The sequence below is a fragment of the Oncorhynchus nerka genome, linkage group LG20, assembly GCF_034236695.1.
Source record: "Oncorhynchus nerka isolate Pitt River linkage group LG20, Oner_Uvic_2.0, whole genome shotgun sequence".
NCBI lineage: Eukaryota > Metazoa > Chordata > Actinopteri > Salmoniformes > Salmonidae > Oncorhynchus > Oncorhynchus nerka.
This window is the reverse complement of record NC_088415.1, coordinates 48,493,799-48,517,841: the sequence shown is the minus strand read 5'-3', so window position 1 is coordinate 48,517,841 and position 24,043 is coordinate 48,493,799. Positions and strand designations below refer to the sequence as shown.

At 46.3% G+C, this 24,043-nt stretch overlaps 1 protein-coding gene across 3 annotated transcripts in view; it reads left to right on the top strand.

Moving 5' to 3' along the window:
• LOC115101912 (agrin-like) overlaps positions 1-24,043 on the top strand; it is a 492,981-nt gene that overhangs the window by 423,700 nt on the left and 45,238 nt on the right. For all 3 annotated transcript variants that reach the window (XM_065005557.1, XM_065005556.1, XM_065005558.1), the window contains 8 exons: positions 833-947; positions 6,938-7,057; positions 7,260-7,622; positions 11,420-11,612; positions 14,484-14,699; positions 15,168-15,397; positions 19,953-20,087; positions 23,540-23,630. In XM_065005557.1, the coding sequence (XP_064861629.1) occupies positions 833-947; positions 6,938-7,057; positions 7,260-7,622; positions 11,420-11,612; positions 14,484-14,699; positions 15,168-15,397; positions 19,953-20,087; positions 23,540-23,630 (1,463 nt within the window). The remainder of the gene's footprint in view (positions 1-832; positions 948-6,937; positions 7,058-7,259; positions 7,623-11,419; positions 11,613-14,483; positions 14,700-15,167; positions 15,398-19,952; positions 20,088-23,539; positions 23,631-24,043) is intronic.

Below are 24,043 nucleotides of genomic sequence, written 5' to 3'. Positions count from 1 at the left end.
AGAAAGTGGAATATAGTGTAGTGGGAGTGATGTCATTCACCCCCATACAAATAATTTGGAGTGAACAGAGGAGGAACAGGAGAATAACCCAATTGTGTGTGCTTCAAAATCTCTTGAGATGAGTGGTCAGCAGGAGTTAGCTCTATTTTTGAAAATAAGCAAGAATTAGGTCAGCTACTTGGTACAGCGCCTTATGTCTCCCTCAAGGTGTCAACTTGAGCCAACAGAGTGAGATACATGATGAATGTTATGCTCTCTCTAGTAGGGAAGCATGAAACCATGTGGATTACAAGCTTATTTACTTCCTGACAGTGACTTATACTTCATTTGGGCACCAAAAGCACACACCCACATTGTGAATCAGAAGCTAAACCAATCAGCAGCCAGTGTGTGCCATGCCAACCTGACATTTACCACTGCCTCAGAAAAAAACATGTTCATGTAATTATACCCCTATCTGCAGCTAAATGTCAATTTGTGCACCTAGACCAGGCCCAATGTGCTTCTACACAGTAGAAGACCTATTCCCTGACATTGGTTGCGTCCCAAATGGCACAGGGGCCCTGGTCAATAGTAGTGCACTATACAGGGAATAAGGTGCCATTTTGGATGCAGACATAGTCTTCCCCCATCCTTCCGGGAAATGAGTTTACTGCACTCAAATTGGATGAGCCACTGCACAGAGCTCATTACCTCACTCATTCATCATCCTGGTTGTATTCATTATGCACAAAACAGAACAAAACAGACTGAAACAGGGAGGGACAACCTAAACTGCAAAATATTTGTCTATGCTATGTACTAATGAATGTGTCTCTCATCCCTGGCTCAGCTGAACAAGTTGTTCCGTAAATCAGAGGTGCAGAAGGACTTTATGAGTGTCCAAGTCCGCAGCCTGGCGCCCAGCAACTCCATCCTGGCCTTCATCGAGGCCCACTTCAACCCAGGTAAGAACTATTTGATAAAAAGTCATGATGAACACACTCTGGGCCAGTTTCCTGGACACAGATTAAAAAGCATGTTCAATGGAGATTGTCCTTTGAAAGTGCTTCTTAGTCCAAGAAACCAGCCCTTACTGTATGGTATAGTATGGCAAATGTACTGTTATCAAAAAAAATCATCAAATCAAATGTATTTATATAGCCCTTCGTACATCAGCTGATATCTCAAAGTGCTGTACAGGAACCCAGCCTAAAAACCCAAACAGTAAGCAATGCAGGTGTTGAAGCGCGTTGGCTAGGAAAAACACCCTAGAATGGCCAAAACCTAGGAAGAAACCTAGAGAGGAACCAGGCTATGAGGGGTGGCCAGTCCTCTTCTGGCTGTGCTGGGTGGAGATTATAATAGAACATGGCCAAGATGTTCAAATGTTCATAAATTACCAGCATGGTCAAATAATAGGTCTGGGACAGGTAGCACGTCCGGTGAACAGGTCAGGATTCCATAGCCGCAGGCAGAACATTTGAAACTGGAGCAGCAGCACGGCCAGGTGGACTGGAAACAGCAAGGAGTCATCATGCCAGGTAGTCTTGAGGCATGGTCCTAGAGCTCAGGTCCTCCGAGAGAGAGAAAGAGAGAATTAGAGAGAGCATACTTAAATTCACACAGGATACCGGATAAGACAGGAGAAGTACTCCAGATATAACAAACTGACCATAGCCCTCCGACACATAAACTACTGCAGCATAGATACTGGAGGCTGAGACAGGAGGGGTCAGGAGACACTGTGGCCCCATCCGATGATACACCCGGACAGGACCAAACAGGAAGGATGTAACCCCACCCACTTTGCCAAAGCACAGCCCTCACACCACTAGAGGGATATCTTCAACCACCAACTTATCATCCTGATATCATCCTGAAGACAAAGGCAGAGTATAGCCCACAAAGATCTCCGCCACGGCACAACCCAAGGGGGGCGCCAACCCAGACAGGAAGATCACATCAGTGACTCAACCCACTCAAATGACGCACCCCTTCTAGGGACGGCATGAAAGAGCACCAGTAAGCCAGTGACTCAGCCCCTGTAATAGGGTTAGAGGCAGAGAATCCCAGTGGAAAGAGGGGAACCGGCCAGGCAGAGACAGCAAGGGCGATTCGTTGCTCCAGAGCCTTTCCGTTCACCTTCAACACTCCTGGGCCAGACTACACTCAATCATATGAACCACTGAAGAGATGAGTCTTCAGTAAATACTTAAAGGTTGAGACCGAGTTTGCGTCTCTGACATGGGTAGGCAGACCGTTCCATAAAAATGGAGCTTTATTATAGGAGATAGCCCTGCCTCCAGCTGTTTGCTTAGAAATTCTAGGGACAATTAGGAGGCCTGCGTCTTGTGACCGTAGCGTATGTGTAGGTATGTACGGCAGGACCAAATCGTGAAGATAGGTAGGGGCAAGCCCATGTCATGCTTTGTAGGTTAGCAGTAAAACCTTGAAATCAGCCCTTGCCTTGACAGGAAGCCAGTGTAGAGAGGCTAGCACTGGAGTAATATGATCAAATCTTTTGGTTCTAGTCAGGATTCTAGCAGCCGTATTTAGCACTAACTGAAGTTTATTTAGTGCTTTATCCAGGTAGCCGGAAAGTAGAGCATTGCAGTAGTCTAACCTAGAAGTAACAAAAGCATGGATACATTTTTCTGCATCATTTTTGGACAGAAAGTTTCTGATTTTTGCAATGTTACGTAGGTGGAAAAAAGCTGTCCTTGAAACAGTCTTGATATGTTCGTCAAAAGAGAGATCAGGGTCCAGAGTAACGCCGAGGTCCTTCACAGTTTTATTTGAGACGACTGTACAACCATTAAGATTAATTGTCAGATTCAACAGAAGATCTCTTTGTTTCTTGGGACCTAGAACAAGCATCTCTGTTTAGTCAGAGTTTAAAAGTAGAACGTTTGCAGCCATCCACTTCCTTATGTCTGAAACACAGGCTTCTAGCAAGGGCAATTTTCGGGCTTCAGCATGTTTCATTGAAATGTACAGCTGTGTGTCGTCCGCATAGCAGTGAAAGTTAACATTATGTTTTCGAATGACATCCCCAAGAGGTAAAATATATAGTGAAAACAATAGTGCTCCTAAAACAGAACCTTGAGGAACACCAAAATGTACAGTTGATTTGTCAGAGGACAAACCATTCACAAAGACAAACTGATATCTTTCCGACAGATAAGATCTAAACCAGGCCAGAACTTGTCCGTGTAGACCAATTTTGGTTTCCAATCTCTCCAAAATAATGTGGTGATCGATGGTATCAAAAGCAGCACTAAGGTCTAGAAGCACGAGGACAGATGCAGAGCCTCGGTCTGATGCCATTAAAAGGTCATTTACCACCTTCACAAGTGCAGTCTCAGTGCTATGATGGGGTCTAAAACCAGACTGAAACATTTCGTATACATTGTTTGTCTTCAGGAAGTAAGTTGCTGCACAACAGCCTTTTCTTGAATTTGGAGAGGAATGGAAGATTCGATATAGGCTGATTCGTTTTTTATATTTTCTGGGTCAAGGTTTGGCTTTTTCAAGAGGTTTTATTACTGCCACCTTTAGTGAGTTTGGTACACATCCGTTTAATATGTTCAACATAGGAGGGCCAAGCACAGGAAGCAGCTCTTTCAGTAGTTTAGTTGGAATAGGGTCCAGTATGCAGCTTGGAGGTTTAGAGGCCATGATTATTTTCATCATTGTGTCAAGCGATATAGTACTAAAACACTTGAGTGTCTCTCTTGATCCTCGGTCCTGGCAGAGTTGTGCAGACTCAGGACAACTAAGCTTTGAAGGAATACGCAGATTTAAAGAGGAGTCCGTAATTTGCTTTCTAATAATCATGATCTTTTCCTCAAAGAAGTTCATGAATTTATGACTAATGAAGTGAAAGCCATCATCACTTGGGGAATGCTGCTTTTTAGATAGCTTTGCGACAGTATCAAAAATACATTTTGGGTTGTTCTTATTTTCCTCAATTAAGTTGCAAAAATAGGATGATCGAGCAGCAGTACTGTCTTTCCAAGCTAGTCGGAAGACTTCCAGTTTGGTGTGGCGCCATTTCCGTTCCAATTTTCTGGAAGCTTGCTTCAGAGCTCGGGTATTTTCTGTATACCAGGGAGCTAGTTTCTTAAGATAAATGTTTTTAGGGGTGCAACTGCATCTAGGGTATTGCGCAAGGTTAAATTGAGTTCCACAGTTAGGTGGTTAACTGATTTTTGTCCTTTGACATCGTTGGGTAGGCAGAGGGAGTCTGAAAGGGCATCAAGGAATCTTTGTGTTGTCTGTGAATTTATAGCACGACTTTTGATGCTCCTTGGTTGGGGTCTGAGCAGATTATTTGTTGCAATTGCAAACGTAATAAAATGGTGGTCCGATAGTCCAGGATTTTGAGGAAAAACATAAAGACCCACAACATTTATTCCATGGGACAAAACTAGGTCCAGAGTATGACTGTGACAGTTATGGCTAGTGTAGTACATTCATTAGTTTCTAAATGCCAATGTAAGCAAAAGGCTACGGCAGTGTATCACTGCACTGGCATTATTGTTCAGGAAGTCATTCTATTTTACAAAACACACTAGACCGTGGCTATGCTATTTTCATTGTTATTCTCTTTTTCAGACATGGGCTGTATTTGTTATTTGTAAGAGCCAACAGGGAAAAACTAACAAAACAAATCCTCTCAGTGAGCTTGGTGGCATTGTCTTTCAGAACTGGGTTCATTTCAGCCCCAGAGTGCTGTTAAGCATTCTTCACACTGCAGGCCTTAATGCTCAAATCAGTTCTGTTTTGGAATACTGATTGTCCTAACAACAAGTTTACAAGTGATCAATTCGGATGTGTGTGTGTTCAGACAACAGTCATTTGCTGACATGGCTACGCTAGTTGTCATAGTAACGAAGGGTGTGTGCACAGTAGTGTAGGCTGATTAGTGGTTGTGCTTGTGCTTCCTATCACTCAGAAGTTATTTAACAACCAATTGTTGTCACCTTTGCTTTTTGGCTAGGCACAGTAGTCAACTACCCAAAATGTGTGGATTCTGCTATTTCAGCCACACCCGTTGCAACCGGTGTATAAAATCGAGCACACAGCCATGCAATCTTCCTAGACAAACATTAGCAGTAGAATGGCCTTACTGAAGAGCTCAGTGACTTTCAACATGGCACCGTCATAGGATGCCACCTTTCCAACCAGAGCTGCCCTGGTCAACTGTAAGTGTTGTTATTGTGAAATGGAAATGTCTAGGAGCAACAATTGCTCAGCCGTGAAGTGGTAGATCACACAAGCTCACAGAACCGGACCAAGAACCGGACCAAGTGCTGAAGCGTGTAACACGTAAAAATCCTATGTCCTCAGTTGCAACACTCACTACGGAGTTCCAAACTGCCTCTGGTAGCAACGTCAGCACAATAACTGTTTGTCGGATTTTCTTGAAATGGGTTTCCTTGGCCAAGCAGCCTAAGATCACCATGCTCAATGCCAAGCGTCGCCTGGAGTTGTGTAAAGTTTGCCGCCATTGGACTCTGGAGCAGTGGAAACACGTTCTCTGGAGTGATGAATCAATCTACACCATCTGGCAGTCCGGCGGACGAATCTGGGTTTGGTGCTGTTTTTCATGGTTTGGGCTAGACCCCTTAGTTCCAGTGAAGAGAAATCTTAGCACTACAGCATACAATGACATTCTAGATGATTTTGTGCTTCCAACTTTGTGGCAACAGTTTGGAGAAGGTCCTTTCCTGTTTCAGCATGACAATGCCCTCGTGCACAAAGCGAGGTCCATACAGAAATGGTTTGTCGAGATCGGTGTGGAAGAACTTGACTCTCCTGCACAGAGCCCTGACCTCAACCCCATCGAACACCTTTGAGATTAATTGGAACGCAGAGTGCGAGCCAGGCCTAATCGCCCAACATCAGTGCCCGACCACACTAATGCTCTTGTGGCCGAATGGAAGCAAGTCCCTGCAGGAATGTTCTAGTGGAAAGCCTTCCCAGAAGAGTGGAGGTTGTTATAGCAGCAAAGGGGGGGGACCACCTCCATATTAATGCCCTTGATTTTGGAATGAGATGTTTGACGAGCATGTCAATATACTTTTGGCCATGTAGTGTAGCTAGCTAGTGTAACTAGGTAACGAGTTAGCAACCACATGTTCTTACCTAAATGTCAACAGAGTAGCTAGCAAGCAACAAAATATGCCAAAAAAGTATAAAAAACACTTGAGGGCAAGTAAATCAGATTTTATCATTCAGATACAATTCGCAGGGACAGGAATCAGATTTGCATCCGACTTCGAACTATCTACGAAGGTGGTTTGAAATGTGCCTTGAAATATCAGATTCCATGTGCTTTTTAGCCGTTCAGACTGAAGGAAAAATAACAGATTAGAATCGGATATTCCCAAAAATTCCAATGTGAACAAGGCTTTAGTGCCTCACCCCTAAAACCTTGCCCTTCTCCACACTTCTTCTCTTTTTACTGGCTCCGCTCAGTGTCTTTTACATCCGTACAATAGACGCTGCCATAAAGGAACTCTGCGTCGGCCATTTCAAATGGCGACCTGAGGAAAATGTTATGAGAAAGGTTAATCTGAACCTTAGTGAAACTTTGTTGGATGGTCGTGTGTCGTGGTGTGTCGTTGTCTTGTCGCAAGCGGCCTCGATCGCTCTCGTAAATATTTACTGCAATGGGATGGAGGGAGGGGAATGACTTTCCTAATGTCCTGCCGTTTCAGGACATTGCTTCTCTGTCTTCTAGTTCAGTGTCTCTCAAACCTCTCCTCTGGGACCAAATGTTTCAGGAACTAATTTACTGTAACTAGTCAATGGCTTTATAATTAGTTGACAAGTTGAATCAGGTGTGCTAGCTCTGGGACAGATAAAATACATAGAACTACAGCTGTCCTAGTGGAGTGGTGTCCTCTGGGTTGTTATGAACATCTTTGTCCTCCATGTTGTCCCACAGAGACTAGGTTCACGGTGCAGGACATTGAAGGAGCCCTGCTCAAGCAGCTGAAGGCAGCCAAGGAGACAGCCATTGTGGTGAAGAAGCCAGAGGAGGAGAATATTCGCTTCAACAACTATGGTAGGACACACCCAGGGGATTGGCTTGCGTTGTTTACATGTAATTACAAACATGAAGCATGAGAGGACATGAAATGTTCTTCGGAAGGACGATGCGAGCATGAGTAGACATTTTTTGGTTCTTGTATCAAAGTCCAAGACTGACATGCTCCTTGACATTTGCTCTCTTTCTCTGAATCTCCCTTTCTTCATCTGTCTACCAGGCCTGTTCTCCCTCCCCTACTTCACCACCAGTACCACAGCTACCGCCACCACCCCCATTGCCAGCACTGCCACCAGCACCACGCTGCCGCCCCCCAACTCCCCTTTCATCACACACCGTCCCCTGGGCACCACACGCCGTCCCTATACCAGCCGCCGGACCACCACTGCCCCTTCTACCATGGACCCCACTCCCACCACTACTATCACCCCCCTCCACAGGACCAGCCCTGTGCCCCACTACACCAAGGCCCAGCAGCCCTGTGACTCCCACCCCTGCCGACACGGCGGCACCTGCGAGGACGATGGCGCCGATTTCACCTGCATCTGCCCCGCCGGGAGAGGGGGCGCTGTCTGCGAGAAATGTGAGTGGTGCCCCCTCGCCCTCCTCCTTGACCGACACACACAAACAAACACAAACCTTAGGTTCCATCTCTGAACTTTGAAAGGGAGATGGAATTGATCACAATCCTAGAAGAGAACAGTAGGTTTCTATTTAAGTATTGATGTCCTGAAATGAGAATGCTGAACTGAACCCTACCTTGCATCAAAGACAATGCACATACCCATACAGCTTACCTTCCAGTCTATTTGACTCAATAGATATCCAACCTCTATCAACGTTGCTACACCACTAGGTAAATAACCAACGAGTTTATCAGACTCTACTAGTCAACACTAAAGTAAACTGATATCAAATCAGTGTCTGCTGTGCCGAGTGTCAAAATCAACTGTTGGGTGCTGTCAGAGCAATCTCAAGAGCTTTTTTCCCCTAAGTTTCTCCCACTCGATGGTCTCTGATAAGAAATTACCTCAAGCAGCTGCATCTTAAAATAATTTACACTAATTGTTTTGATCGGGATTAACTGGTGGAAATGTGTGTTCGAGTCAGAGTGTGTGTGTGAGTGACAGCCCCATAGCCTCCCTCAATCAATCAAATCATTAGACAAGATGATTTCATCAGCCTACATTCTCCCAAGACAAAGAAAGGCGGACAGAGAAACAGACGGCTCAGGAGTTTGTTGAGTTTGGAGAACAAAGATGATAATGTAATGGCAGAGTGAGAGAAACAAGTGTGTACGCGGTGGAGGGATACATCCGAGGTGAGGATTTGCAGATTTACTCCCGTGTACACCTGTGTCACGGCTGGGGTCTGCACCCATATATAGGCACACATTCTCTTTAATTTTCTCGGCAGACGTCCGAAATGGTTTGAGGTAGAGTCTCGCTTGGATGAGGGCTTGGCAGCCTCTACACTGAGAGGGTATTTGGCCACTATATCTTCCTGCCTTGTGGGGTGGATGGACAGGCCAGTGGGGCGCTATCCTTTGTTCTCCAGGTTTATGAAGGGGGTTCGTTGCCTGCGTCCAGCTAGGACCCGCTCAATGACGAGCTGGGATCTGGATGTGGTCTTGGCAGCTTTGGCAAAGCCGCCTTTCGAACCGTTGGAGTCTGCCTCCCTGAAACACCTCTCTATGAAGGTGGCTTTCTTGTTAGAAATTACTTCCATTAAGAGGGTGGGTGAGCTCCATGTTCTTTCAGTAAGTTCTGAGTGCTACCGAATGGACCCCGTGGGAGGAGTATAATCTCTCCGTCCCAACCCATCATTCCTCCCCAAGGTTCTGCTTACGACCCCCCGGCAGTGGCAGGGAAGTCTGCGCCTCCCTCCGGCATGCTGTGCCCTGTACCCTCCGGCACTGGCTGTCTATGTAGAGCGGACACGGTCACGGGGAACAACAGATCAGCTCTTTGTCTGCTATGATGAGGAGTCCTGGAGGCTGGGCTATCAAAGCAGAGGTTCTCTCACTGGATCGTGGACACGATTACGACAGCATACCTCCTGAATGGAAGTCCAGTGCTGGGATCTGTGGTGACACATTCAACACGAGGTGCGGCTGCGTCCTGGGCACTACTGAGAAGAGTGCCCCTCGCTGATATCTGTGGACATGATTACGACAGCATACCTCCTGGCTGGAAGTCCAATGCTGGGATCTGTGGTGGCACATTCAACATGAGGTGCGGCTGCGTCCTGGGAAGTACTGAGAAGAGTGCACCTCGCTGATATCTGTGGACACGATTACGACAGCATACCTCCTGGCTGGAGGTCCAGTGGTGGGATCTGTGGTGGCACATTCAACACGAGGTGCGGCTGCGTCCTGGGCACTACTGAGAAGAGTGCCCCTCGCTGATATCTGTGGACACGATTACGACAGCATACCTCCTGGCTGGAAGTCGAGTGCTGGGATCTGTGGTGGCACATTCAACACGAGGTGCGGCTGCGTCCTGGGCACTACTGAGAACTGTGCCCCTCGCTGATATCTGTGGACACGATTACGACAGCATACCTCCTGGCTGGAAGTCCAGTGCTGGGATCTGTGGTGGCACATTCAACATGAGGTGCGGCTGCATCCTGGGCACTACTGATATCTGTGCTGCGGTCAGCTGGGCTTCCTCTTGCATTTTTGCTAGGCACTATTGGGTAAATGTGGCACCTCCCTCTGCGGTTGGTTCAGCAGTCCTGGGCATTGCCTCCCCTTCCGGGGACTGTGCCAGGACCTCCCTTCCACATCGACGGCCCCTGCGTCTCGGTCCCGCGCTGCCTGGCCAGGTCCCTCTGGAGTGATCCAATATAGTGATACATAATGAAGGTTACGTATATAAATTATATGGATCACTCCAATCCTCTACAGTGCTAGAGAATGTGTGTCGTGATCATGGGGTCTATATATAGGGGCGGACCCCAGCTGTGACACAGGAGTATATCTGTAAATCCTCACCTCTGATGTATCCCTCCGCCGCGGAGTGGTACCAATATATTGAAGTGATCCATATAGCTCACATAACCATGATTCCATACGTAACCTTAGTTTTTGTGTGTGTGCGTTCATGTGTGCATTCGTGTCAAAACTCCAAGTATAAAATCGAAAACGCATCATCAAGCTGTCCTTTTCTACCTGACGATACACACCAGCACATATTCTGTAAGTCACAGGTTCTGTCTTACCACACATCTGTCTGTTGAGCTTACTGTATGACCTACCTAGCTAGGCTAGGCTATATTACCTTAACTAGGCTCTTGTCTCCAACTGTACGAACAACAATTTACAGACACACACAAACAATGACTACATCTCCTCTGCCCAGACCTGCATGCTCACACCCCCATCCCTAGTGCCTGCATTATTGTTTGCCACTTCGCCTTTATTTTTCTTGTCGCCGATGTTACTTCAATAATAAATCATTAGACCTTTCCATTGTGTCAATGATGGCGGATTGATTGACTTCCAAGTTTTTAGTAGTTTTTAGTATACCTTTTTTCTAGATGAGTGGTGAGAAGAGAATCGTCCAACCCATTGGGTATCTCACTACAACCCCATATGCTATATCTTGAAATATACAGACAGCGGATTAGAAGTAAATTTCCTTTGCAATACTTCACTTTGTAGTTTCGCCCACAAACTCCGGACTTTATAGCATTCCCAGAAAGCATGGATTACGACGTCGTTATGGTTATGTATATCTTATCTATCATATGAACATCCTTTTCTGACTCAAATAAGATTCCCTCAAGGTTGCTCTGATGTACAAAAGATTTTAACTCAAAAGTTTGTGAAATATAACTTTTAAGTTGCATGTATTTGAAACTATCTTTATTGGTACCTTTGAATTCTGTATTTCCTGTTACCAAGTCATTTACCGTTTCTATGCCTTTAAGTGTTCCATGTGGACCAATTTATCTGTGAATTCTGAAAAGCTTTCCAAGGATTGTACCTTAAGGTTGTGTTTTTAGAGAGGGATATTGGTTCTTGTAGAATACGTTTCATTTTCTTCCATATTGTTATAGTGTTCTTTACTATGAAGTTAATGTTCTTAGCTTTATCCTTTAAAAATAGACATATATTCTGGGGGTGAGCATGAGCATCTTCGAAATATACCCATTGTTTCTCTTTAATGCATTTAACTATATGTCGCAAGTAAAATACTTGGGTAGCGAGTTGATACAATTTCAAGTCTGGAAGGTTAAAACCACCTCAGACTTAGGAAGATGTAAAACTTTCCTTTTTATTTTATGAATTTTATTAGCTCAAAACATTTTTTAAAGCATGTCATCGGTGGGATAATTGGTATTTAACGAAAATAAATACCCCTCTCTTCTTCCCAGTGATCACATACTTCATCCCGTCATTCGGGGGTAAGTCCTATCTGGCCTTCGACACCATGAGGGCCTATCACACGGTCCGCATCGCCATGGAGTTCAGGGTGGCCGAGATGACGGGCATCCTGCTCTTCAACGGCCAGGATGGCAAGAAGGACTTCCTGTCTCTCACCCTGGTCAATGGCAAGGTGGAGCTCAAGTGAGTGGACGGGTGGAGGTGATAGAACAGGAAGGGACAAAACAGGAAGAGGTTCAGTTGTGTCAAAGGGCATTGATGGCAAGCTGTAGATCAGGGTGTAAAAACATACGGCCCGGATCCGGCCCGGTCTGCGGGTGGTTTGAGTAAAAAAATGACATGTACACTACATGACCAAAAGTATGTGGAGACTTGCTTGTCGAACATCTCATTCCAAAATCATGGGCATTAATATGAAGTTGGTCCTCCCCTTTGCTGCTCTAACAGCCTCCACTCTTCATGGAAGTCTTTCCACTAGATGTTGGAACATTGCTGCAGAATCAAGAGCATTAGTGAGGTCAGGCACTGATGTTTGGCAATTTGGTCTGGCTCGCAGTTGGCATTCCAATTCTTTCCAAAGGTGTTCGATAGGTTTGAGGTCAGGGCTCTTGGCATTGCACATGGTGATCTCAGGCTTGTGTGGGGGTGCTCGGCCATGGAAACCCATTTCATGAAGCTCCCGATGAACAGTTCTTGTGCTGACGTTGCTTCCAGAGGCAGTTTGGAACTCGGTAATGAGTGTTGCAACCGAGGACAGACCATTTTTACGCATTACGTGCTTCAGCACTCAGGGTCCTGTTCTGTAAGCTTTTGTGGCTTACCACTTAGCGGCTGAGCCGTTGTTGCTCCTAGACGTTTCCATTCCACAATGACAGAGCTTACAGTTGACCTGGGCAGCTCCAGCAGGGCAGAAATTTTATGAACTGACTGCCACATTGAAAGTCACTGAGCTCTTCAGGCCATTCTACTGCCAATGTTTGTTTATGGAGATTGCATGGCTGCGTGCTCTATTTTATACAGATGTCAGCAACGGGTGTGACTGAAATAGCCGAATCCACTAATTTGAAGGGCTGTACCAGTCCAGTTTCGACCCACCTACTCATTCAAGGGATTTTCTTAATTTTCTACTATTTTCTACATTGTATAATAATAGTGAAGACATAAAACTATGAAATAACACATATGGAATCATGTAGTAAACGAAAAAAGTGTTAAACAAATCGAAATCTATTTTAGATTTTAGATTCTTCAAAGTAGCCACCCTTTGCCTTGATGACAGCTTTGCACACTCATGGCATTCTCTCAACCAGCTTAACAAGGAATGCTTTTTCCAACAGTCTTGAAGGAGTTCCCACATATGCAAGCACTTTTTGGCTGCTTTTCCTTCACTCTGTGGTCCAACTCATCCCAAACCATCTCAAGTCGGGTGATTGTGGAGGCCAGGTCATCTGATGCAGTACTCCATCACTCTCCTTCTTGGTCAAAAAGCCCTTATACCGCCTGGAGGTGTGTTGGGTCATTGTCCTGTTGAATAACAAATGATATTCCCACTAAGTGCAAACCAGTTGGGATGGCATATCACTGCAGAAGGCTGTGGTAGCCATGCTGGTTAAGTGTGCCTTGAATTCTAAATAAATCACTGATAGTGTCACCAGCAAAGCACCCCAACACCACCACACCTCCTCCATGCTTCGCGGTGGGAACCACACATGTGGAGATCATCCATTCACTTAATCTGCGTCTCACAAAGACATGGCGGTTGGAACCCAAAATCTCAAAATTGGACTCATCAGACCAAAGGACAGATTCCCACCGGTCTAATGTCCATTGCTCGTGTTTCTTGGTCCAAGCAAGTCTCTTCTTATTATTGGTGTCCTTTAAAAGTGGTTTCTTTGCAGCCATTTGACCATGGCCTGATTCACACAGTCTCCTCTGAACAGTTGATGTTGAGCTGTGTCTGTTACTTGAACTCTGTGAAGCATTTATTTGGGCTGCAATCTAAGTTTAATCAACTTGTCCTCTGCAGCAGAGGTAACTCTGGGACTTTCTTTCCTGTGGCGGTCCGCATGAGAGCCAGTTTCATCATAGCGCTTGATGTTTTTTGCGATTGCACTTGAAGAAACTTTCAAAGTTCTTAAAATGTTCCGTATTGACTGACCTTCATGTCTTAAAGTAATGATGGACTGTCATTTCCTGTTGCTTATTTGAGCTGTTCTTGCCATAATATGGACTTGGTCTTTTACCAAATAGGGCTATCTTCTGTATACAAGCCCTACTTTTTCACAACACAACTGATTGGCTCAAACACATTAAGAAGGAAAGAAATTCCACAACTTAACTTTTAACAAAGCCACACCTGTTCACTGAAATTCATTCCAGGTGACTACCTCATGAAGCTGGTTGAGAGAATACCAAGAGTGTGCAAAGCTGTCATCGAGGCAAAGGGTAGCTACTTTCAAGTATCTCAAATCTGAAATATATTTTGTTTTGTTTAACACTTTTTTGGTTACTACATGATTCCATATGTGTTATTTCATAGTATTGATGTCTTCACTATTATTCTACAATGTTAAAAATAAAGAAAACCCCAGGAATGAGTAAGTGTGTTCTAAAACGTTTGCCTGGTACTTTATATATATATATATATATATATATATATATATATATATAACTCAATATACTTTAAAATGACTCAGATCAAATTGAAACTGTGTAGAAATGATTATGGACCTCCATTCCAACAGTAGCTCTATAAAAATCCCATTAGAAAACATTAGAGTAGAGGGCAATTGATTATGAGAAATATAATACCATCAATTCTCAACCAAGTTTTCCATAGGTACATGTAGGGCAGTTAATCAGGTGTAGCTGGTGCACCTATGAACCTCTAATCTGCTTCCTTTAAAAAAAATGTATATACTGAAAAACATATGCAGTATGGGCCAGTTTCCTGTATCCAGATTTAAACCTATTCCTGGATTAAAAACCATCTTTCAATGCAGATACTCCATTGAACATATTATATAAAGATGATGGTTTGCTACCCATCCCTAGGTTCAACACCGGCTCGGGCACAGGCACACTGGTCAGTAAAGTCCAGGTGAAGCTGGGTCGCTGGTACCAGCTGGTGGTGACGAGGAACCGGCGCAACGCCGTGCTGAGCGTGGATGACGAACTCCACATCGAGGGCGCCAGCCCCCCCGGAACCGACGGCCTCAACCTGGACACACACCTCTTCATCGGAGGGGTGCCCGAAGACATGATGACAGAGTAAGGCCTAACATGAAGATGGCATTAGTATGGTTTTATGTTAGCAATATATAATTAGTATTGTATTAGTATATATATAGAGAGAAAAGGAGATTAATGGAGAAAGGAGTTGTTGAGTTATATAAAACCAGTACAGTACGGAACTCTCCGGTACCATATTGGTTTATTGAGACGCGTACACAGTGAGCATTAGCAGAGCTGCAGGTATTGCTTTTTTCATATTATTTGTTTGTTTTTTCTGTCCAGCACCTGTGTTTATTTTTCCTATTTTTCACTAAATTGATTTGAATAACTATTGAATGGCTGATGGTATATTGTCATTCACACTCTTTCTCTCTCTTGCTCTCTCTCTCTCACTCCCTCTCTCTCTCCCTCTCTCCTCTCTCTCTCTCTCTCTCCCTCCCCTCTCCTCTCTTTCTCTCTCTCTCCCACTCCCACTCCCGCTCTCTCCATCCCCTTCTCTCTTAGTGTGAAGGAGAGGACCTCCACCGGTACAGGTCTTGTTGGCTGTATTCGCACGCTGGACGTCAACAACCTGGTGTACAACCTGCAGGAGAAGGGTGGCAACGTGCTCTACGGCACCGGCGTAGGCGAGTGCGGCAACAACCCGTGCCAGCCGAACCCCTGTAAGAACAGCGCCTCCTGCCAGGTCAAGGAGGCTGAGATGTTCCACTGCAAGTGCATCAACAGCTACTCCGGTCAGCCAAACACTTTTTCTTTCAAACAACAGAGTCCTGGTCATTAGGCACCAAACGGCTGAAAGTGGATCGCAACATCAAGGGACTACCTGGACTTGTCCATTGAGTAACGCCATTGCAACACGTCTCAAAATGTTTTTTGTTGCATGCCCTAATGAACATGACTCAGACCTCAGTTCTTGGCACCGTAGATTTGACTTCACAAATAGTATTTGTTTTTGTTTATTTGGCCTGGCACAATAGAACCAAATTACATAGTCCCCACAGTAGAGGTCTTCATATCTTCTTATTTATGTTGCTGCTCTTGCTTTTCACTTTGTGTGGACCGTGGCGTGTTTAGCTTGTGGTTGGCCAGCCATTGCTGCAATAGGCTACGGTCATATAGCCTCTCTCCATGTGTGGCAAAAGTTAGGAGCTATCTAAACAATGGAAGATGGAATTAAAAGTTGAAGTAGAGGGTTAGGCTTCAATGACCAAGAGCCAACAGAAAGGCTGCATCTTAATATTCTGAATTGGAGTTGTTGTTATTTGTAACTCTAGGATGAGAAAGCGCATGCACTGCAACCTCAGTTAGCCTAGCTAGCTAACATTAGCTATTTTAATTAGCTTCTCCCGGTTTGATGCAGTCAAGACGGGTACCACGTACTCATATTTGATGATAAATAGCCTAGCTAAGGCAGCTATTAGTCTACTATGGCGCGAATCGGCTTGGTTGGTTGCTGTCCCTCACTTCTCCCTCCCTCCTCACATTGTCACTCGCTCACAGTATGGCCCCTCCCCTGCCTACTAGAGCGGCATCTCAACCCCCCTCCTCACATTGTCACTTAATCACAGTATGGCCCCTCCCACGCCTACTAGAGCGACATCTCCCTCCCTCCTCACATTGTCACTCGCTCACAGTATGGCCCCTCCCCCGCCTACTAGAGCGACATCTCCCTTCCTCCTTACATTGTCACTTAATCACAGTATGGCCCCTCCTCACATTGTCACTAGCTCACAGTATAGCCCCTCCCCCGCCTACTAGAGCGGCATCTCCCTCCCTCCTCACATTGTCACTCGCTCACAGTATGGCCCCTCCCCCGCCTACTAGAGCGGCATCTCCCTCCCTCCTCACATTGTCACTCGCTCACAGTATGGCCCCTCCCCCGCCTACTAGAGCGGCATCTCCCTCCCTCCTCACGTTGTCATTCGCTCACAGTATGGCCCCTCCCCGCCTACTAGAGCGGCATCTCCCTCCCTCCTCACATTGTCACTCGCTCACAGTATAGCCCCTCCCCGCCTACTAGAGAGGCACCTCCCTCCTCACATTGTCACTCGCTCACAGTATGGCCCCTCCTCCGCCTACTAGAGCGGCACCTCCCTCCCTCCTCATATTGTCACTCGCTCACAGTATGGCCCCTCCCCGCCTACTAGAGAGGCACCTCCCTCCTCACATTGTCACTCGCTCACAGTATAGCCCCTCCCCGCCTACTAGAGCGGCATCTCCCTCCCTCCTCACATTGTCACTCGCTCACAGTATGGCCCCTCTCCCGCCTACTAGAGCGGCATCTCCCTCCCTCCTCACGTTGTCATTCGCTCACAGTATGGCCCCTCCCCGCCTACTAGAGCGGCATCTCCCTCCCTCCTCACATTGTCATTCGCTCACAGTATAGCCCCTCCCCCGCCTACTAGAGAGGCACCTCCCTCCTCACATTGTCACTCGCTCACAGTATGGCCCCTCCTCCGCCTACTAGAGAGGCACCTCCCTCCCTCCTCATATTGTCACTCGCTCACAGTATGGCCCCTCCCCCGCCTACTAGAGAGGCACCTCCCTCCTCACATTGTCACTCGCTCACAGTATGGCCCCTCCCCCGCCTACTAGAGCGGCATCTCCCTCCCTCCTCACATTGTCACTCAATCACAGTATGGCCCCTCCCCCGCCTACTAGAGCGGCATCTCCCTCCCTCCTCACATTGTCACTCAATCACAGTATGGCCCCTCACCCGCCTACTAGAGCGGCACCTCCCTCCCTCCTCACATTGTCACTCCCTCACAGTATGGCCCCTCCCCCGCCTACTAGAGCGGCACCTCCCTCCCTCCTCACATTGTCACTCGCTCACAGTATGGCCCCTCCCCCGACTACTAGAGAGGCATCTCCCTTCCTCTTGCGCTTTATCAGCTCCGGTTAATAAAGTAACTTATAAAATACTTTTTTGCTGCTTCCCCCACTCGGATCGGATCTGGGCCCGACCAGGTCTGTACGGAAAGGTTCTAGTTGTCTTCGGGTCTGTTCGAAACGGGTCTCTAGATTACATTGTTTATTTATGCATATCCGGTCTGGGTGGGAAAGCCCCAGATCCATTTCGGAACTGCTCCAACTTTTTGGACCCATGATTACCCCACACTGCCCTCTTCCTTAGGCTCAATCAACTGCTCAAAGTTATTTGAAAGCGAGCCAATACTATTTTAACCAATGTCTGAGGAATAAACCGCAGTCAGAATTTAGCCATTTGAAAAGCTCAAGGCACGTTGCCTCTGTCTTGTTTAAGACTTTGGGATTAGGTGTAGTGCAGTAAAGGAACCCATTGAAGACTATAACCAAATGCTCCCCATCGCCTGGCCTTTACCCCTCTCTCCTCTCTTACAGTGGTCCAAGTGCAGTGTCAGGGGCAGAGTGAGTGTTATTTAAGATACTCTTCAAAGAGGTAGGGTTTCAGATGTTTTCGTAAGATGGGCAGGTACTCCGCTGTCCTGACTTTAGGGGGAAGCTGGTTCCACCATTGCGGTCCAGAACTGAGAAGGGCTTTGACTGGGCCGAGTGGGAGCTGCCTTCCCATAGGGGTGGGAGGGCCAAGAGACCAGAGGTGGCAGAATGCAGTGCTCGGGTTGGGGTGTAGGGTTTGATGCACGAAGGGGCAGTTCCCCCTGCTGCTCCATAGACAAGCACCAGGGTCTTGAAGATGATGCGAGCTTCGACTGGAAGCCAGTGGAGTGTGCAGAGGAGCGGTGTGACATGGGAGAACTTAGGAAGGTTGAACACAAGGCGGGCTGCGCCATTATGGATAAGTTGCAGGGGTTTGATGGCACAAGCGGGGAGCCCAGCCAACAGAGAGTTGCATTAGTCTAGACAGGAGATAAGTGCCTGGATTAGGACCTGCACCACTACCTGTGTGAGGAAAGGTTGTACTCTTCAAAGCAGTGACTGCAGGAGCAAGTCACTGCTTTCATGTTTGCAGAGAACGACAGTGTCTTGTCCAGGGTCACGACAAGGTTCTTTGCACTCTGGGAGGGGGACACCATGGAGTTGTCAACCATGATGGAGAGGTCTTGGAGCGGGCAGGCCTTCCCCGGGAGGATGAGTAGCTCCGTTTTGTCGAGCTTGAGCTTGAGGTGGTGGGCCGACATCCAAGCTGAGATGTCTGCCAGGCATGCAGAGATGCGTGTCGCTACTTGTGCATCAGAAGAGTGGAAGGAGAAGAGTAGTTGAGTGTCATCCGCATAGCAATGATAGAAGATACAATGTGAAGATATGACAGAGCCAAGTGACTTGATGTAAAGAGAAAAGAGGAGAGGTCCTAGAACCGAGCCCTGGGGGACACCAGTAGTGAGAGCACGTAGTGCAGTCACAGGCGACCTGTCAGGTAGGATGCGATCCAAGTGTTTGCAGATCCTGAGACACCCAACCCTGAGAAGGTGACGAGGAGGATCTGTTGAAGGCAGCAGATAGATCTGGGAGGATGAAAACAGAAGAGAGCGAGTCCGCTTTAGCAGAGCGGAAGAGCGTCTGTGACACAGAGGAGAGCGGTCTCAGTTGAATGAGCTGCCTTGAAATCTGACTGGTTAGGGTCAAGATAGTTCTGAGAGAGATAATGAGAGAGTTGGTCAGAGACAAGAGAGAGGGAGATGGAGTAAGAGGGAGGGAGAGAGATGATAGAAAGAGTGTGTATGTGTGTGCGAGAGAGAGTGAGTAACAGGAGAAATTGATGAGAAAGAGTGTAATAGAACTCAGCGGAAGGGGTTAATTACAGCATTCTGCTCGCCTCAGGCAGCTCTGGCTACTTAAATAATGACAGCTGAATTGGGATCCGTCCTGGCTAGCGTAGGGCAAAGCCAATTTAGCCATCCGGGAGCCATTTCAGACACCTCTCCCACAGCCAAGAACCGTCTCCATACGCATGACTGCAAAACAGCAAGACAGGGTGCCTGGGTCTTTCCTTAATCTTTCTAAATCCTATTAGAAAAGGACCTCTATTACTGAGGAAATCATGGAATGAAGGGAAATGGTCTGAAAGGCCTAGGTTGTATTAATTAGGGCATACCGTAGCAAAACGGTATGCAATAGAAAATGGAAAAGTTTCTTAGAATACAACTTAATTGTCCATATGTTACAGAAAATAGCAGTAATTTGTCTTCTGCCCCAAGTTCAGGTAGTCCCTCCTTTTTGTCATTTATTTCCCTTTTTGGTGCCTAATGAATACAACCCTGGTTTTTATAAGAGAAGATGGAATAAAGATTCTGTGGTTTGAGTTCTAACTTGGGGTGGGTTTTTTTGTAATTTGGTGATGGTGAAATATAGGTCCGACGTGCGCCGACACCCACAATCCATGCGAGCCTAACAGATGCCACCCATCGTCCCAGTGTCAGGTGCAACCAGAGGGAGGGTATAAGTGTGAGTGTCCCATGGGCCGCGAGGGACTCCATTGCGAGCAAGGTACTGGCACCTCTTTTTAAAGAAGTTAAATCCCCACTGCTGAACCTTTTGTGTCTGTGTTTGAGAGAGAGTGAGCATGTATTTGAGATATAAGCTCAGCAAAAAAAGAAACGTCCTCTCACTGTCAACTGCGTTTATTTTCAGCAAACTTAACATGTGTTAATATTTCTGTGAACATAACAAGATTCAACAACTGAGACATAAACTGAACAAGTTCCACAGACATGTGACTAACAGAAATTGAATAATGTGTCCCTGAACAAATGGGGGGGGTCAAAATCAAAAGTAACAGTCAGTATCTGGTGTGGGCACCAGCTGCATTAAGTACTGCAGTGCATCTCCTCCTCATGGACGACACCAGATTTGTCGGTTCTTGCTGTGGGATGTTACCCCACTCTTCCACCAAGGCACCTGCAAGTTCTGGGATATTTCGGGGGGAATGGTCCTAGCCCTCACCATCCGATCCAACAGGTCCCAGATGTGCTAAATGGGATTGAGAATTTTTTAAATTTTATTTCACCTTTATCTAACCAGGTAGGCCATTTACAACTGCGACCTGGCCAAGAAAAAGCAAAGCAGCGTGACACAAACAACAACACAGAGTTACACATGGAATAAACAAATGTACAGTCAATAATACAGTAGAAAAAATATATACAGTGTGTGTAAGTGAGGTAAGATTAGGCAGGTAAGTCAATAAATAGGCCGTAGTGGCGAAGTAATTACAATGTAGAGTAGAGTAGAGATACTGGGGTGCAAATGAGAAAAAAAATAATAACAATATGGGGATGAGGTAGTTGGATGGGCTATGTACAGGTGCAACGATCTGTGAGCTGCTCTGACAGCTGATGCTTAAAGTTAGTAAGTGAGATATGAGTCTCCAGCCTCAGTGATTTTTGCAATTCGTTCCAGTCATTGGCAGCAGAGAACTGGAAGGAAAGGCGACCAAAGCAGGAATTGGCTTTGGGGGTGAAATTTACCTGCTGGAGCGCGTGCTACGGGTGGGTGCTGCTATGATGACCAGTGAGCTGAGATAAGGCGGGGCTTTACCTAGCAAAGACTTATAGATGACCTGGAGCCAGTGGGTTTGGCGACAAATATGAAGTGAGGGCCAGCCAACAAGAGCATACTGGTTGCAGTGGTAGTTAGTATATGGGGCTTTGGTGACAAAAACGGATCCGGGCTCTTTGCTGGGCATGGCGGAACACTATCGTTTCTGTCTTGCAGGAAATCATGCACAGAACGAGCAGTATGGCTGGTGTCATTGTCATGCTGGAGCGTCATGTCAGGATGAGCCTACAGGAAAGGTACCACATGAGGGAGGATGATGACTTCCCTGTAACGCACTGAGTTGAGATTGCCTGCAATGACAACAAGCTCAGTCCAATGATGCTGTGACACACCGCCCCAGACCATGACTGACCCTCCACCTCCAAATCGATCCCGCTCCAGTGTACAGGCCTCGGTGTAACGCTCATTCCTTCAACGATATAAACGCAAATCCGACCATCACCCCTGGTGAGACACAACCATGACTCGTCAGTGAAGAGCACTTTTTGCCAGTCCTGTCTGGTCCAGCGACGGTGGGTTTATGCCCATAGGCGACGTTGTTGCCGGTGATGTCTGGTGAGGACCTGCCTTACAACAGGCCTACAAGCCCTCAGTCCAGCCTCTCTCAGCTTATTGCGGACAGTCTGAGCACTGATGGAGGTGTTGTGCGTTCCTGGTGTAACTTGGGCAGTTGTTGTCATTCTGTACCTGTCCCACAGGTGCTGTTACACGTGGTCTGCCACTGCGAGGACAATCAGCTGTCCGTCCTGTCTGCCTGTAGCGCTGTCTTTGGCGTCTCACAGTACGGACATTGCAATTTATTGCCCTGGCCACATCTGCAGTCCTCATGCCTCCTTGCAGCATGCCTAAGGCACGTACACGCAGATGAGCAGGGACCCTTGGGATCTTTCTTTGGTGTTTTTCAGAGTCAGTAGAAATGCCTCTTTTAGTGTCCTAAGTTTTCATAACTGTGACCTTAACTGCCTACCTTCTGTAAGCTGTTAGTGTCTTAACGACTGTTCCACAGGTGCATGTTCATTAAATGTTTATGGTTCATTGAACAAGCATTGGAAACCGTGTTTAAACCCTTTACAATGAAGATCTGTGAAGTTATTTGGATTTTTACTAATTATCTTTGAAGCACATGGTCCTGAAAAAGGGGCGTTTCTTTTTTTGCTGAGTTTATAAAGCATGTCAGTACAGTATGTACATCAGTCTGTGTTTTGACTTCAGTATTTATGTGTCGTATCACATCGCTACTTAAACTACAGACATTTGATTTAAAAAATAAAACACCAAGCTTATCATTCACTCACACACACGCGGTTTCCTAACCTGACTGGTTCACCAAACATCTGAGGAGAACGGCCTCTCGCCTCACCGTAAGTCCCAGTTAGCAGGTGATTTAAAATCAATTGGGGTGAACTGAAAATCATTGTGAGGGAAAGAGCATCTCACACTCTGAGGGCTTCAATTAAATCAATGAGATGACTAATGACATCAGTCCTCCCATGTTGATTAATGAAGAAGTCACTCAGCCTGAGTGTCTGGCCTACACAAGATCTGGATCACGTAACAGAACCATCATTCAGCCGAATATGCTTTAAGGGCTGTACTGGGAACAGTTAAAGACAGGTGGTGTCGCCAACCGCCTACTCGAAGGAAGCCCTTGGTAGACATAGTTATACTCACTAATACTCCCCAATTCAACTACATAGAGTTGCTTCGCTGGAACTCGTGTGAGATTTTAGATTCCAACTGTCCATCTCCCTCTGAGTCCCTGTGCCTTATGGCAGAAACATAGCCAGTCTTTTAAACCATAAGTGCAATTCTCCTCTCAAATGTGTGTGTGTGTGTGTGTGTGTGTGTGTGTGTGTGTGTGTGTGTGTGTGTGTGTGTGTGTGTGTGTGTGTGTGTGTGTGTGTGTGTGTGTGTGTATGCATTCAGCTAAAGAAACCGAACTCTTCTCCTGATCCACTGTCTGAGTTCCGAGGTTGCTCTTTCCTTTCCTTATTATGACAGCTGCTTTGACGGCAGACTTCCTTGTTGTGTCTGCAGCAGTGCTCCTATTGTCCTCTCCGTCATTAGCCGTTTCCTACACAATGGCTAATTAGCTTTCTCATCTCCGTCTGCCTCCCCTCCCTGACTCAGTTAGCTAATCCCGACTAATTAGCAAAGAAAAGAGCCTCGCAGCCCCAAACGGTCTGTTTGTGTGTGTGTCGGTGTGGGTGAAGACTAAGCCACCATTGTTATCCAAAATGGACCGCCTGGGTGGGTAGCACTTACTTCAGCCAACGTGCCCCTGACAGACTGTATAAGCCTTCTTACTGTCATAAGCATGCATAGTGCTAAGGATGACATAATGTCTGTTGTAATGCATTCCATTTGTGTTTCATCTTCAGTGTCGGACAAGAAAGGGGCCTACATGCCGTTCTTTAGTGGTGACTCTTACCTGGAGCTGAAGGGATTGCACACCTACGGTCACAATCTCCAGTAAGTCAAATGCAAATTTCACTACACACAGACACACACATACTCACACACCTATACTCACACACATACTCCACGCATTACATGCACAACACCATATGTGTCCACAAAGACACCGTCACTGATATTTGAGTGTATTCTGGTCCTGTATCGTAAAGGCATATTGATCTCCAGGAGTAGGTACACGGGGAGCTGTAACTTGATGTAATGGCAGATAGATACTCAAAGCTGTGCCTCCAGCAGGACAGTCTTGTGATGAATTGAATATAATTAAATGGAACAGAACAGATCATTGTCCTGCTGCTTAGAAATAGTATTCCATAGAAATATAATTAATTCAATGTTTATGTTGTCCTCTATGGTGGGAATTATTTTCAGTCTTGTGTAGGTTACACAAAAGAACACACAACTACAGC